This window comes from Odontesthes bonariensis, chromosome 12, assembly GCF_027942865.1.
Source record: "Odontesthes bonariensis isolate fOdoBon6 chromosome 12, fOdoBon6.hap1, whole genome shotgun sequence".
Lineage (NCBI taxonomy): Eukaryota > Metazoa > Chordata > Actinopteri > Atheriniformes > Atherinopsidae > Odontesthes > Odontesthes bonariensis.
The window spans coordinates 18235690-18252719 of NC_134517.1; the positions used below are offsets into that span (position 1 = coordinate 18235690).

At 40.7% G+C, this 17030-nt stretch overlaps 1 protein-coding gene across 2 annotated transcripts; it reads left to right on the forward strand.

Annotated features, from left to right (window-relative positions):
- The first annotated feature begins 518 nt into the window (after positions 1 to 518).
- Positions 519 to 16413, forward strand: cbsb (cystathionine beta-synthase b). Of its 2 annotated transcripts, XM_075478672.1 has the most exons (17): positions 519 to 602; positions 2894 to 3067; positions 3596 to 3920; positions 5283 to 5624; positions 6385 to 6491; positions 9033 to 9167; positions 9284 to 9363; positions 9445 to 9649; positions 11837 to 11928; positions 12206 to 12322; positions 12414 to 12498; positions 12974 to 13079; positions 14308 to 14385; positions 14470 to 14604; positions 14968 to 15076; positions 15196 to 15280; positions 15599 to 16413. In XM_075478672.1, the coding sequence occupies exons 4-17, from the start codon at positions 5290 to 5292 to the stop codon at positions 15751 to 15753; spliced, it is 1824 nt and encodes a 607-aa protein (XP_075334787.1). In that variant the 5' UTR covers positions 519 to 602; positions 2894 to 3067; positions 3596 to 3920; positions 5283 to 5289; the 3' UTR covers positions 15754 to 16413. The 2 variants fall into 2 exon arrangements, with proteins under 2 accessions (XP_075334787.1, XP_075334788.1); XM_075478673.1 differs by lacking the exon at positions 3596 to 3920.
- The last annotated feature ends 617 nt before the right edge of the window (positions 16414 to 17030 follow it).

Below are 17030 nucleotides of genomic sequence, written 5' to 3' on the forward strand. Positions count from 1 at the left end.
CAGAAATATATTTTTCATATTCTTTCAATTATACTACTAATAATGGTACTATTCAGTCTGTAGTTCCACCAGGGACCTTCTGAGAAAAGAAAAAAAGAATATTCCCAAAAAATTACAATAGCAGCAAGCTTCTGCAAGTGTTCATACACATTCAGAGAATGTTTATATTTAGTCTGCTAACCAGGGGCGTCTGTAGCTTGAGCAAACATTGGGGGCTGTAGCCCAGACATGAAAATAATTTTTAAGGGGGGTCCAGGGGTTTCTCCCCCGGGAAAAAAAATTAAAAAAGGGGGTGTTAAAATGAAAATTTAACACACTTCATGACCAACTGCAACACAATTAAGAGTTCAGCTTTGGCCACTAGGGGGCCACATCTCGGAGTTCACGAGTAGCCCTACTGCTTCCAGTGAGTAACTCGAGACACAGTCGATGGCTCGAGCCAATCAGAGGTCATCACCAAATGAAGAGCCTGTCATCACCAAATGAAGAGCCTGCCTACTTTTTAACACAACCCAGAAGGACTGAGAAGGAACCAGCTGTGTCGTCGACCTTCATGCTGTACTTGGATGTTTGTAAGCTTGTTGTGCCTGTGTTCATATACTGTAAGTTTTGACATTTGGTTGTTTGGATGTAATGTTAGTAAGGTTTGAATGATCAAAAGCTATTCATTTGTCACAGGATGCTTTTCACGAACCTGTGATTGAAACGCTCTCAGTAGGCATAACGCTCTCAGTCTCCACTTGTATTGTCGTATACATTTCGCAACGAAATTAATCAACATGTCCATATTTGGGCATGTCAGAATCCTGCGGTCTGAGCTGGTTACATAGTTGCATGATCACGCCCCTGCTGCTAACATCTGCCAATAGATTTGAAATGAAAGGAAATCAAGAGGATGTAACAGCCACCTTTTCTCCTGCCTTTAAGATAACTGTCTCTGCGGGCTGAATGGAAACAATCATTGTTGTGTTCAACCGTCAGTCGCTGTGCGCGTGAACCAGATAATGCCATCATACTTACCTGCATTTATTGATAGAAGAAAGCAGCTCTTTAATGCTTTAATGTAATCACTTTTTGATCATCGGAGCCCAACTTTGTGATTTTATTGTGGTACTTGTCAGGAACGAAAGACTTTAATAAACACCTGGATGAGAGAGAATCTTTTACAATTAAATGAAGACAAAACTGAGATCATTCTGTTTGGTAGCAAAGAGAAGAGGCTCAGCGTTGGTAAATATCTTGAGACTCGGGACCTTGTTGATAGACTCAGATCTGACTTTCAGCAGCCACATCAAAGCTGTCACCAAGGCAGCTTTTTACCATCTCAGAAATATCAACAGAATTAAAGGTTTCCTCTCCCAAACAGACCAGGAGAAACTCATCCATGCATTCATCTCCAGTAGACTCCATTACTGTAATGCTCTTTTAACTGGACTTCCCAGAAAGAGCATTAAACATCTGCAGCTCATCCAGAACGCTGCTGCTAGAGTTTTAACCCGGACTAAGAGATCTGAACACATCACACCAGTTTTAAAATCTTTACTCTGGCTTCCAGTCAGTCACAGAATAGAGTCCAGTCCAGAGTCCAGACTAAACATGGAGAAGCAGCATTTAGCTGTTACGCTGCAAACAAGTGGAACAAACTGCCAGTGGAGATTAAACTTTCACCAAATGTAGACATTTTTAAATCCAGGTTAAAGACATTTCTTTTCTCGTGCGTCTATGCATGAAATCTGCGTGGTATCTTTTAATTTATCTGGACTGTTGCTTGTTTTTAAATTAATTTAAATTATTTTATTTGTTTCTCTTTATATTCTTTTATGTATTTTTAATGCTTCTTCCACTCCCTGCTGCAATGCTTTTATTGGATGTAAAGCCCTTTGAATTGTTTGTACATGAAATGTGCTATACAAATAAATTTGACTTTGACTTTAACAAAGCAGTGAATGGAGTAAACGCAGAGAGCTGCCAAGCAGGAGATCCAGGACAAAACTAACTTCGAAGCAAAACTCTAAACATGATGTGATAACAGTCAGAAATTGATTCCCAGAGTTTCTTGTAACACTTTAAAGTGGCATTGAGGCCATTCTTGGGATATTTTCACTTTTTCCCAGTCCACTTCTTGTGCCTGACTGCCTCAGAAGAATGCTTTTTGTTTGTGATGCCATTTGGCGCTGACCTTTGAGCCACTCGAGCACGGAAAAAGCAGCTTACTCGAGGGATGAATCAGTGTTGTGCCAGTACATGTGAGATGATTTCACAAAGAACCACATTTTCTTGGCATTATATGAAAAAAGGAAGGGTTGCTCAAAGCTGTACTGTCCATTTTTACAGTCAGTTAAAGTTGTTTTCTTATTTTGAACACTAAATTTGAGTTGCACAATACCTCTAAATCTGCCATCGGAGCGGTTAGAGTAAATGTAATGATATGTTAACGCCACTACAGGGAGAGATTTGTTGCTTTTCTGAAAGTGGCTGAAACTAGCAACAACCTAATAAAGTGCATCCCATTTAAAAGTTTCCCCGGTTCAGTGTCATTGAAAATCACTTGGAAGACTTGATCTTCTTTTCCAGGCACTAGAGGCATAAGATGTTTCCAATCAACAATTCTGTATCTTATTGTTCATTTTGTTCTCTCATCAAGAGATAAGAAGAAGTTAGCTTGCATAGTCTGATAGATAGAATTTTTTTCCTTCTCCTGTGTTTGGGTTTAATATGACATGCACTGAAACTGTAAGTCAGACTTACACTCTGACACAGGTGCTCTGTGTTGAAGTCTTGCTCTCTCTTGTACAAGAACTGTTCAATAAACCCGCCTGAGTGCTTTTCAGCTTAACAGTGCTTGGAGAATCATTGTTTTTTTTCTCCCCAACAATCTTGGCATTGTCAGCAGGATCCCTCGACTGGTCTCCAAGGACATCGACGAACCAGTGTCTTGATCAACCTGGAAGAAAGGCTCCAGCCTCCTACCTCTCGTAAACCTGTTTTAGAAGGGAGGACTTCTCGTCGACTCCGCGGTCGCCAGGGCTGGGATCCACAAACTCAATAATAAGACCACTGTTATCTGGTGAGGCACTCATTCAGTATAATAAACTAAAATCAAACTTCTGGGGAATAATAGGATGGCGAGCTGAGATTTCTTTGGAACCAGTTTGCCACCATTAAACATTTAAGGATCCTCTTTGCATGTACACCACATGTGAGACAGTTCAGAAGATTTAAAGACAGTTTATGTGTTTAAAGACAGTTTATGTGCACTTTGATCTGTAACCTTTTAATGGGCTGGAACTATGTCAGCCGTGAAAGTTCACAGCAAAGTTGGTTTGTAAAGGAAAGTGTAATAGCAAGGCAGCACAACAAACTGTACTTACTATTAACTATGAAATAAGAGAAAAAAACTAAATATAATTAAACAAATCAAAGAGTATTTTTTGTTTGTTTTTAAAGTAGAGTTAGAAACATAAAAGCATTGCAAATAGAAGATTTGCTAGAGAAGCACAAGCACAAGCTAAGCAAAAATGGTGTTAAATGTTCAAACCAGTCTGTATTTCTCATCCCCTGAATCAAAACAATTGTTGTGCATACTTTTCTCCAGGATTCCTCATGGGCGTAAATCATGACAGGGGGCAGGGGAGTCCAGAGCCCCCGTCTTCAGAACAACTGAGAGTTTTGCACCGCATCGTATTAGTGAAAGCAGAGCTGAATAGTTCAGAGTAATATATAGATATCTGTTAAAAGCACTGATCACTGAAGCAAAATATATTGTTTGTGAATCCAGAAAACTCGCTTCCCCCTACAAAATGCCTCACATTGGTTTGGCCCCCTGCCTGGAGTCCCCAAACCCCCACACATATATTGGCCCTGGGAATGAGTCCCCTTTGTGTGGAGCCGTCTTTGAAAGTGTTGGTGCCCCACCTCCAGTAAGTAGCAGATTTTGTTTGTGTTTTTAAAAACATTTTCCCCCTCCAAAGCTAACTGAAAAGTAACGAAAATATCAGGCATTTTTTATTTGAAAAAACTATTTAAAACATTTCTAACTGAAGCCAGGCTGCGCTTTAATTTTGCTCACTTTATTAACTTGCAGTCTACCGAGGCCTGCACGCAATTATAACTGTCATAAATGTGTGAATTTACAACTTATTTATAAACGGATTTGCTTAGTGATTGGATGTCATAGCAGCGCATGTACATAGCAGGCCCCTTCAGGCACAATTTAGCATGCCATTTGGTGATTTTTGCATGGATTTTACATTGCCAAAATGGCACGTCTCAGACCTAGGATCAGATCGTGTCAGGTTAACAGACTTTACTTTAAAGGGGTTGCACAGATCCCACACTGAGACAGACCCAGTAGCTTGTTTAATTCTCTGAAATTGGTAAGTAACGAAAGAAGCAAATCCATTAGTTGATAAAAGTTTGGGGAATACTGACACAGAGAGGAATGCCAGCTTGTCAGCAGCTCTTCTTCTGGCAGTCAGAATAAGATCTGTTTTTCAACCGTAACGGAAATGCAGAGTCTCATTTTATAAAACTCATTGCACATCTGTGCTCAGTATTTTTTTTTTCTATTTTTACCAAAATGCCATTTCTCCATGGTACTTTTTTTTTTCCCTTGCCAGAAGCAACTTTTACCTTCATTTGGAATTAATACAGCACCACTGACATATGAGTTCAGTGTCTTGCCCAAGGGCACGTCGACACGAGGCCCGGAGAAGCCTGAAGTCAAACCTCTGACCTTCCGTTTGGCAGGCAACTGCTCTTCCTCCTACAGCCGCCCCATGTGGTGTTTTTGGAATATTTTCTAATGATCTCGTATTGAATATTTTTTGTGCACATTGACCAAACTAGAATTAAACAACATAAACAACTGTCACCACGACCTTAGCAGCACCATCCACGTGTAAGAATATGAGAAGCTTAGATGTTTTTGCTGTTAGCTGTGTGATCAATGTAAAGAACTTAACTTCCTGTGTGTCAGTGAAAGGTTGGGAACCATGCAAAGAAAGACGCAAACTTCAAGCACCAAGTGATAATTCGAATTACAATGGATTTTCATGCAGGAATGATGTGAAAATGTTCTAAAGATGAACTTTTCTCAATAATGTTATCCCAGCTGAGTCATTACACTTTGGCACGATTTACTGCTCTCTTTTGTTGGAGGCAACCTGTTAAAATGTTCATGGAACATGTTTTGACACTGAACTGAGTTCCTTCAAATGAACTGATAAATCCCCTGCTCTTGACGCACGTGCGATCGTAACGCCTGTCATGTCTCACCGCAGGTGAGATATGCCTTCTGTTTCTGCTAACACCTACTCCGAAGACAGCCCAGCTCTTTGCCCACATGCAGCCAACCTAATCCGGGCAGATGTTGCTCAAGATAAAAATTCTTCGACTGTGGGTGGAGTTGGTGAAATTGCCACCAGCAGTAACGGGTCATCTGCAAACGGAGAAGCCGGCCTTCTCAGTGTTGGCGACGAATCGCACAAAGAGAGCGGGAAAAACGGTGAGAGTGAGCTTAAGAACGGAGAAGAGATCAAATGGATTCGCCCAGATTTGCCCAGCAGATGTACTTGGCGGTTGGGTGCTCCCATGTCAGAGTCGCCTCATAATCACCCAGAACGGTAAGAGTCCCGCTTACGATTGATGAAACATGTGAAAGTTAGTCAGGAAGCAGAAGAACTCAACCTGAATGTAGCTCTGCGCACCATCACCTGCTTAGATTTATTACGAGCTGCATTAAAGCTTATTGAAGACACTGTGGGAAATTGATGATGCAGGAGTACAGAAAAAAAGCAGTGCTAAAGATTTAGATGGTTTATACTATTAGTAAAATGTACCCAACTATAATAAGTCAAACTGTCAGGTGTGAACGGCTGTGAAATAGTATAAAAACTGGATACCAAAAAAAAAAAATGCTGCTTATTTATCCAAATAACCCAGTGTTCTTGTCATGTAGTCTCTTTAAAAGTAAAATCTTCATGATAAAATATAATATATATATGTATATAAAAATGACAAAAGTAGTCCAATGACTGACAAATCAAATCAAAGGCAAACGCTTTGCAAATGTGTCGGACATCTTTATCATAATCATGGTGTTCAACAGGGAAAATGTGTTGCTGGTCTCATGATCAAAACCCCATCTACTGTTATGTCAAATATCAAGTCATGCACATTGACTACGGGTTGCACTTTCCAGGATGTGTTAAGACAAAACTTGTTATCCACAACATTAAAACCTTTGTGATATTGTGCACGCCCCCCTCATGCTGCTAAGGCAGCTCAGATCAGGTCGTGGACAGAAGATCTATGATAATGGCGACCATGTGATGGAGACTGTATTTCCGCACCTCTTAACGTGTATTTTCTCTTGTATCGCAGCACTAAACCACCCGCCATCCTTCCCAGCATCCTTGGCCAGATTGGATACACACCCATGGTTCGCTTGAACAAAATCCCAAAGGAGTTTGGGCTGAAGTGTGAGATTTGTGAGTACAGACATGTGCAATGTGACGCACGCACATATGTATGCAGGGATATCAACACGGGATCTTTTTTGATGACTACCAAAAGAATTGGGATGCAATGAAACTGGGAAAATTCAAAATCTGATTTACCAGGCAACAAAAAAGACGAGGACATGTGTTTGATGATTTCAAAAGAAAACACGTGGTAGAACATCTGGTGACCAACTAGGTTAACATGGCAGTGGCAACGTAACAGTCGCATAAATGAGTGAAACTGAAGTGGGCAATACAATGTGTGCAAATGGCTAAAAACCTTTTGAATATTTTTTCCTAACGTAAAATTACAAGGAATCTGGAAATGTTCATAATCTCTGGAACGTAATACAATTAAAGACGGAGAATCTGGAGAAATCTCTGGGGTACCGCTCTTTTGCAAAATATACTTTTATATTGCCAAACAAATGTGATGTAAATATTATTGGTCCAAAGGTTGGGGGGAAGCCGTGGTTTAGACTTGGCTTTCCCTGACTGGTCCTTGGTCTGATATCAGCCTCGTAACCCATCTCTGCTCCATCCAGATGTGTTATCCCTGTGTGGGAAAACTCCTCCCTCTCTCCCTGTGTCTGGTACTTTTCCACTATAGGCCTCATCCCACCTGTTTTGACTCCCTCTGTAAGCATGCAGCAGTTTCTCTCTACATTCAACTCAGCGTCTTTCCTGTTTTGACCCTTCACGATCAATGCTGGTTCCCTTCAAAGAGTGTATCAACACTGTATAATAAGCACAATGCATAAATACATATACAACCAGAGAAGTTTTTTTCCTCCTCCGTTTTATGTTCAATCAATAATACTTTATTACAAAATGTTCTGGTTGGGTAACATAACTTGGTTAGGATTAGCTAACAATCATGGTGCTGAAATACATCCTTTTCACACGTTAACGGATGCCATTTTGCTGGCTGCTTTGGTTACACGTCAACTCAACAACACGTTACAATGAAGCTTTTTTACTCCTTCACTGGCTGTAGGAAATAGCACCACTTGGAGAGAGTTACAAATCAGTTTCAACTACCTAATTGGTGTCAAATCATTCTCATTGTAAGGACTAAAATACATCCTTTGTTCTAAGCCATTGGACCGTAATGGTCGCCAGCTTTACAATTCACATGTTGTTGCACTAACGATTAGAAGTTGCTGCGTATTCTTTGAATGTAATCCTCCTCAATTTTGGCCTGTATGAACAAACACACCATTGTTGGTTTTTAGGAGGAGGACAGTCTCAAAAATAAACCATCCAGCAATGTTGCTGCCTCCTTTGGGCTGAGCTTATTTAAGATAGAACGAGGCAAACTGGAAAATTTCGTTGGCAAATCGGACTTTGGAATTGTGAGCACTACATCCTCCAGGCCATTGAGGACCACTTGACCTATTATCGGGACACAAGTTCAAAAGTGAGCGTCCATGATGAGAAGGAGAGCATCCGTGATAACATATGCACATTGCTCTGGTAACTGTGGTAGAGTTTATTTTATTTATTTTTTAAATTTTTTCAGCAGGGAAGATCTTGCTTATCTCAGCAAAACTGTGCCAAACCTATATATTCTGCAACAGCTTTTGTCTATTGTAAAATGATCCAGATGCCTGCCTGCAGTGACCTGTCGGCCACTGAGAATATCTGGTGGATCATGAATGAAAAATTCAACAAAATATGAACTGAACTGCTGGTATTGTAGGTTCCCAAACCCTGGCAGATCATTATTAAAAGGGGAGTTGATGCAGTACTTTTGCATGCTGTGCGCACACCTGGCATGAAGATAATTACCTCTGGAGAGACTCCAATATAAAAACAGAAGACAATATTTAATTCAATATTGGTTCAGTTCAAGTCTTTAGAGCTGAACCAATTGGACGGCTTTAAGCAGCACCAACGGATGCAATAAATGTGCATAAATCAACAAGAGTAGCAGTAATTACCTGCAGCCGACATTTCAACACTTCCATTACTGTTCTCCTCAGCACCCAATGTTTTAAAACACATATTTGATTCATCGTAATTTCACAAAAAAGTTTAATTATATAGTGACCACATGAAATGCAGGAGAAAGGGAAAAAAAACTGAAGGGTCACCGATCAACAGGAGAATATCGTTTTACTAGCAGAGTTGCTTGTGGTATTTTATCACAGCAGAGGTTTTCTGCTTTCCAATTTTAGCACATGTCCCACATGTAAAAAAGGGCAAAGATCATGTTCATATATGGCTAGTTCAAAGCCGAAGTCCCCATGTCACAGCAAGCTTGTCATAAATAGATGGATATGCTTTAGTAATCTCACCAGGGAAATGATCAAACTGAGCATGATATCTGCCAAACAGTTAAGTTGCTGTTTCCAGTCAAACAAGAATGAGACAATATCTCATTTTGTTGGTCACGGTTTATTTGCATAACCACTTTTAGTGAGTGGGGCCTTCGAGTCTATTCATGTTTGATATCAAATTAAACTTTTAGATGAATCTTTAACACCCACAATGATACCGTGTTTTCTTTTGGGTGACTGTGTTTAGTGGCCAAATGTGAGTTCTTCAACCCAGGAGGCAGCATTAAAGACAGGATCGCCCTGCGAATGGTGGAGGATGCTGAGAGAGCTGGGATCCTCAAGCCAGGAGACACGATCATTGAGCCCACCTCTGGAAACACAGGTACTACAACTTTATGTGAAGGTGTACGCTTGATGCAAGTTGTGGTCACAATTTCAGAATCAGCTTATCGTGGTATTACTACCTGCACAATGGTCCCTTTCTTTGGCCACCTGCAGGTATTGGCCTCGCTCTCATAGCTGCTGTTAAAGGTTACCGCTGCGTTATTGCCATGCCTGAGAAGATGAGTATGGAGAAGGCAAGTATCCCTTCCTAAGCATGACTTTTCTTAAGTTCAGTGTGGGTCAGTTCCTGTAGCTGATCTTACGCTGTGTTATAGGTGGATGTGCTGAGAGCTCTCGGGGCAGACATTGTGCGCACACCTACATCTGCCGCTTTCGACTCACCAGAATCTCATATATGTACGGCCTGGCGTCTGAAGAATGAGATTCCCAACTCACACATCCTTGACCAGTATCGTAACGCCAGCAACCCCTTGGCACACTATGATACGACCGCTGAGGAGATACTGGAGCAGTGTGACGGTTTGTGCTTTGTTCTTAATTCGCAGATTGTTTTTTTTTTTTTTTAATTTGCTGCATATTGTATCTGTCAATAAAGTTGTATGGTAGCTGTTACGATAGTCCACTGTTATAGTAAACATTAACAACATGTTCCCCAGCTCTTTAATCACTTATTACGACACAATGAAACTTCCAAGCAACAAGAATAAGGTATTTAGAATCCTAACACCTACCTAAACAAAATACTCATTGGTTTTGTTATGTATGACTCAACCACTTAGTGTACGATCCTTTTTTTTTATTACTTTGTTTATTGGTATAGTTGTACAACATATACAATTTCATCATCAACAAAATATATATATAATTATTTTTATTATTATTTTTTTTTTTTTTAATTATTTTTCCCTTTTTTTTTTTCTCCCCCTTCCTCTTTCTCCAGTTCACAGTGTATGTCCATACACGACTACAGTTATTTTCCCTTATATTTCAACATACCACCATATAAACTCTTTTTTTTTTTTTTTTTTTTTTTTTTTCCACAAAGATACACAAATGACACTAGACAGTTGACATAGACTAGTGTACGATCCTTGATCCTTGGAACAGAAGATCATGGTAACCTAGGATCTTAGGCTCTTTGAACCCTGTTAAAATACAACTTAAGAAAAATAGGATAATAGTAGCTCAGGACCCTGGGAATACAGTGCCTTGGGAGTGTAGTACCCTAAAAAACATACCCCAGGGACATAGGGCCCTGAAAACATAAAAGATGTTTAAATCTTAGGACCTTGGGGACCTAGAGCCTTGGATACGTAGAACTTTGGGAACATAGGATGCAGATAACTTAGGGTTCTCTGTAGGGTAGGACCCTGGGAACATAAGATACAAGTGACATGAAACCTTGGGAAAAAAGATCCAGAGAACTTAGACTTCAGACTCTAGGAATTTAGGAGCATGGGCTTGTACTCTGCATTTCGACCACAGGAACCTTTTTTTTAGGAACTTTAGGAGGCTCCTTTCCTCAACCCCCTCCACTTACACAGCAGAAAGCAAGAGCTTAATAAAGATTTCCCCCCCACAAAAGGGCCCTAGAAAGCATGTAGTACTTTTGAGAGTATTTGAGAGTATATACATGATACCTTTTTGGTGGGGCTTGCAATGCTGACCATTTATGATTGGTGGACCTCTCGACCATTCTGCCTTTCAGTCATCTCACCATTAATCTCTACCGTAGTTTGTAATATCTGTTAACTTTATTTTGCACCGTAGGAACAGTTGATATCATTTGAAAAGATTTAATCCTGAGTCCTCAGACGCAGCGACCACCATGAGCCGTGGCAGTTGAGCAAGTAGTGATTTTGACAATAAAACAGCAATTCAGAGCAATAAAATGTTTATTCCGAGAGGTTTTGCTCTGAGGCTTTAATGACAACACTGACAGCCCAGTAGAAATGTGTCACTGTCGCCCAGCCACAGCAGCAGAGACATTTGTCTCACTTTAACTGACTTTGTACTCACTACTTTAGACCTGAGTGGAAATACAAAAGACCCAGGGCTAAAATGATCTTTTAACTCCTTGGATAAAACCCTGGGGGCAAGTATGGGATGCTTTTGGTCAAAATGCACCTATTTATTGGGTGCTGGGAGCTTGGCTTGAGAGGTTAAGACCTTTGGAACATGATACCTTAGAAATCTAGAAACTTTGACCAAAGGAGTTTGACCTGGGGAAAATTGGTATCCCTCATTATCAAAATGAAACAGTGTTTCACCTTCTAAATTTGTATAACAGTTTGTGTAGCTTGAGTTTGCAATTTGTAGATGACAACATTAGTTGTAAACTGACCAAAGGTAAGGCTGATTGCTTTAAATTTCATTATAGATTACAGTTATTTAGCTTGAATGCTCACTTCTTAGCTGGATGACAGATAAGGCAAGAGTCCACGGCTAGGCTAGCAGTGGTGGTTTGAGCTCATGCTAACTGCAGCATGTAAACATGCAAACAAGTTGATCATTTGCACAAATTTGCACACTAACTACAGCCTTATTTTTTTTTTTTTTCAATAGTTGAAGACTATTTTAATGAAATTATAATTACAAGCGGAGTGTTCCTGTATGATAAAATCTCTAAAATAAGTGTGAATCCTTGTACCTGTTGTGAATTGTCCTTTTTGAGTTTTGAAGAAAAAAATTTGGTTTTCCTTCCAGGTAAATTGGACATGTTGGTGGCCGGAGCAGGCACAGGTGGGACGCTCACAGGTGTTGCTCGAAAATTGAAGGAGAAGTGCCCCAATGTCAAGGCAAGACATTTTGATTCAGGCACATCCTGTGGATTCAGAGCCAGACATGAATGTATACATGTTGTATCAGTGGGGCTACTTATGTTTAAGGGAAGGCTGTTTGATATAAGGAGGATCTGGCTTTTGAATAAAGAGAGTGTTGTCTCTACACAACCAACGCTACATAACCTGAATACATCTGTGAATACATGTATGTATTTTCTGCTTATTCAGACAAGCCTAAGCCAGCAAGTGTTGTCTTATTTAATTATCATGCTGCTGCCTTGTTTGTGTTTAGATAGTTGCTGTGGACCCTGAAGGCTCTGTTCTAGAAGACGAAGAGAACAACGAAAAGGGTCATTTTGAGGTGGAGGGCATCGGTTACGACTTCATCCCCACAGTACTGGACAGATCTGTGAGTGTTTTTGTACGTGTGTATATTTGCACCTCGTAAATTTGAGATCAAACTTTTGCTGAGTTGTCCACTCCATCTCAAATCTCTGCAGGTTGTGGACGTGTGGTACAAGTCAAATGACATGGAAACATTCGCCATGTCACGCAAACTGATCAAAGAGGAAGGCCTTCTCTGTGGTAAGTAGACATTGCTCAACTAGTTATGCTGTTTAGACGTCCTACTCCCAAAGTGATGCAACAGGCTCCTGATGCTTGGTCAGGAGCCTGTTTCATTGGTTTTGAACGCAGAGAGTTCCCACCTTTCATTGTATAGGGTCTCCTGAGCTCGTAAAATTCTCCTCCCTCCCTCCAACTTCCTGCTGTTGTCCATGTTAATTGTTGATAAGCCACTGCGACAGAACAACGTTTTCCTGTCACGTTTACTATTGGTGCAGCCAATGCGGCACTTACCGCCACGAATGGATAACTGGTAGTGTGCAGCTGTAAAGCAGTTCCTCGTGCATTTCAAAAGCGATGCGAAGGGCCTCAACCGAGTGGCAATAAGTGATCACTTGGTAGTAAAGATTTGTTGATTCAGATTGTGTGCAGTTGAATATCCTTTACAGTTCACACTACTATGTATTGTTTGATTTGCTTTTTTTTTTTGCTGCAGGTGGCAGCTCTGGTTCAGCAGTGGCAGCTGCGATGCAGATGGCTCAGCAGCTGGAGGAGGGACAGCGCTGTGTGGTCATTCTGGCCGACTCCGTACGCAACTACATGTAAGAAACAAAAACTGCGTAATGACACTCATTGATATAATGATGCGAGAGATCGTGTGTGCTAACTTGCCCGAATATTTCCATTGAATGAGGAGGTAACCAATGATCTGAATGGTGAAAGGTCTGTTTTCTTTCACCACTTTATAAGTTGGGAGCAAATAATAAGCTAAAAATTCAGTGTGAAAAGTCTATTTGTGGAAAATATTGTTTTGGGGGACTGGCACTTTTAAAAACCATATACAACTGTAATATAACTGATGCTGTGTGCATCCACACTAACCTCTTCAGCAACATACATTGTTTACTGTTGTCACACCTTGAAACCTGGATGCAGCTGCTGTTATAGGACACAGACACGGCTTAACTTGGAGCTGGTAACATAGATTTTATTGTATTGATGGTCTTGAAAATTAAGTTATGTGGCAAGTCAACCAGACTTTCATCAGGGACATTTTAATTTCCATTTAGCACCCTAAACTCCCCTGTCCCATGATGTAAGCATCTCCCAGGATATTTAGGCAAACAATTAGGAGACACGATATTTCAACCCAAATCCTCATGGTAAGAAATAAATGATCTATACTTAAACTAACCATATACAGGGTTACAAACACTCGGTAGAATGGCACACTTGACAAAAGTGAGTGCAAAATCTGGAGGGAAAATCCAAAGCAACCATACGCACATCAGTAAGATTGAATAAAACAGGACTCAACAACATAAAATCACCAGATAGAACGTGGGAACCCAAATAACATTGCATCGGGTTTTTAGAGTTTAGCAGGGACTTATGAGCAAATAGTTTTGGTTGCCAAGTGGTTCCAAATGCAATGAAATGTTTGAATCAGACATGAGAGACTGTAGAAATGGTGTTAATAGCTGGAGTTGGGTCCAGGGGATTACAGCCAGACGGGATTAACAACAAAACAGGATTATAAAATACTTCATCATTAAGAAATGCTTTCAGAGTTGGATTTAAACAGCCACTGGGAGCACAGCACCTACACCCTGCGAAGGTCACAGGCATAAAGGTACTTTAAAAAAAAAATCCAATGTAAAGCACTTTTGTTTTGATGTGAGAGGTTGTTTACCAATGCTGGATGTTAGAAACAATATTTCTACAGCCTGACAAGTGTTAGGTGCAGGTCCAATCAGGACATTCAGGATGGAAGCCAATCTCATTTGTTTTAATTCCTGCTAAAAACTTGTTGCTGTATTTTACCCCCAGGTCAAAGTTCCTGAGTGACGACTGGATGTGTGAGAAGGGCTTCCTCAGCCTGGAGGCCCCGATGGACCTCAGACCCTGGTAAAGAAAATAGATAAATAACTAAATAAATAAATCAGCCAATGAGGTGAGCGCAAACACAATATATGTCTTGCTCTCTTGAAGGTGGTGGAACCTGACCGTCCAGAGTTTACACATGTCCGCCCCTCTCACTCTCGCACCATCGTTGTCCTGCCAGAAAACCATCGACATCTTGAGAGAAAAGGCCTTTGACCAGGCCCCAGTCATCAATGAGTCAGGGTACGTTTTTTTTTTTACAAGAAATTCTCTTCCTGAGATATTGATTGATATGAATACGTTGTTCTGATGCCAGATGAAATAACCTGGAACTTCGAACAGCCACATCAGTGGAGGGCTCCATGCAGGTTTGCCGGAATGCGGCTAAAAATGCTTCAATTAAATTAGTTCAATATGAGGGTTAATTCTCAGAAGTATTCAATCAGATTTCAACAGGGGAAACTGAAGTCAGTCACAGGGTCAAAAAGGCCAAGAGAGCTCCTTAAATTGTATCAGTTCCTCCCAGAATTTAACCTCCACTTTTTTAAAGATGGATGACACGAAATGGAATCTGACGGGAGTTTGCTGTCTCGTGTGATTCCACAGAGCGATTATGGGGATGGCGACTCTTGCAGGTATTCTGTTGTCTGTGCAGGACGGGCAGGTCAAAATGTCAGATGCGGTGAGCAAGGTGCTCTGCAAAGACTTCCGACAGGTCAGTCAGAGAAAAAAAAGAAAGACACGAACTGTAGGACGACATGGATGGCAAATGTGCAACCGCCAGTGAAATGCATGTAAATGTAACACATTTTTTTCTTGAATGTTTGCTTTCAGGTGCACCTGACGGACAGCCTGGGGAAGTTGTCTTGTATCCTGAAAACGCACAACTTTGCCCTGGTGGTGCATGATCACACCCAGTGTAAGAAAGCTTTCTTAAAGATGCACTAAACGATTTTCACTCAGCGTTTGCTCAACACTCAGCCTCAGCCTGTCCTCTCCTGTTAAACAAGCAAGAGTGCGGTGGTGCAGAGGCGGTGTTCACAGGGGCATTTTTAAACAGAAACAATCCACACCTACACGGATCCCGTGGAAAGGTGTTTCATTTCATGTCAAAAGTCCACGTCGTCCCAAATTAGCCTGTCTGCATACATTTGATTTGTGCTGAGCACTACATTTTTATGGCTCCCACACCAGCATCCCGACACCATTATAACTTCAGTCTTCTGTTTCTGTCCAGATGAGGCTGATGGGTCAGTTTGCCACAGACACATGGTGTTTGGTGTCGTGTCAGCGATCGACCTTCTCAACTACATCACTGCGCACGAGGGGCACGATTGCTCGACATCCAAAAGCTCGCCGTCAGACGTCTCTTTGGGACTAAATCCTAATTAGCATGCTGGCAACACCTCCCGCTCACCAAGAGACGGAGCAGGATGACCTGCTGTTTGGTTTGAAATCTACTGTCAACCGCTGCACTTTGAAACTGCGGTTCATTTAGCCTTTTTCAAAAGATTCAGCTCTATATCTGTGACGCGCTTTAAAGCCTACATCGTCAGCATAGTGTAGTTCGTTTTGACGTTTCACAGGATTTGTTCAAAATAAGAGCAAAGTAGAAAAATGGTCTTCTTTAATATATCTAATACGATCGTGTAGTTTAATTATCACGAATGAAAATGAAAAGGACACGTTATTAACACGCTATTGACCTAGTAGCTCTTAACACTTTATTAAGAGAGTTAAAAGAAAATCTCTCAAGCTAACTTATTCATTCTTTGCAAGTGGAGTAAGCATCTGATGCAGATGGACCCTCTGGATTATGTCAAACCTTTGGTGACATAGGTCTGAGCAAAGATGAGATCTCTTTTTTTGTTGTTGTTGAAGTATTAACCCGTGAAGCACATGTGTGACAGAGGAATTAACCACAATTCTAACGTTTGTTTTTACTTTACCCTGAAGCAACGGTGTTGTAGTCTTGAGTGTGTTTCGGTGTAATTCGCTGTACTCGGCACTAACTGAGGTTAAAAAGATAAACTAACAAGTCTTGCAATACAACGCCTCGTAGTTTTGGTCTTGTCTTGGTTTTCTGTCTTTTCTTTAGATCTCTTTAGATTTCTATGAATTTGCTGAAAATCCTTCAGCTCATCGGTTGAGGGTCATATTTAAAGGTTTTCAGTACCTGCAGGATGATCATTGCCTCCACCTAGTGGCCAAAGATCTCAAACCAGACAAACTCGAAAGGTAATACGTTCTGAGAGTGTCATATCATGGATTGACCTCATTAGATACCCCAGTTTTCTTATACTTAAGATTGCATATAAAACTATAAATCCCTAAGCTGCATGTAGAGTATAGATGCCTTCAAACACAAAACGAGAGGCCATTTACTAGGAAGAAAACATCTTGTGTAACTCCTTTTCAAAGGAGGTGAGGACATTCAACGGTAATAAGGCATTTATCAGACTGAAACATTCTTTTGTCAAAGCTATTTTATTTTTAAAGTTATTTTAAAGTCTTATCAACTGAAAAAAAACATGCGACACAGTTGCAAATTCTAACCACCGTTTTGCTGCGGCCTACGGACATGTTGCATTGTTCCTGTGACAGGAGCATCGAGGGTGGTTATGAAAACTTTATGATGCTGGTGCATAATACGCTGGTGCATCCTCTGC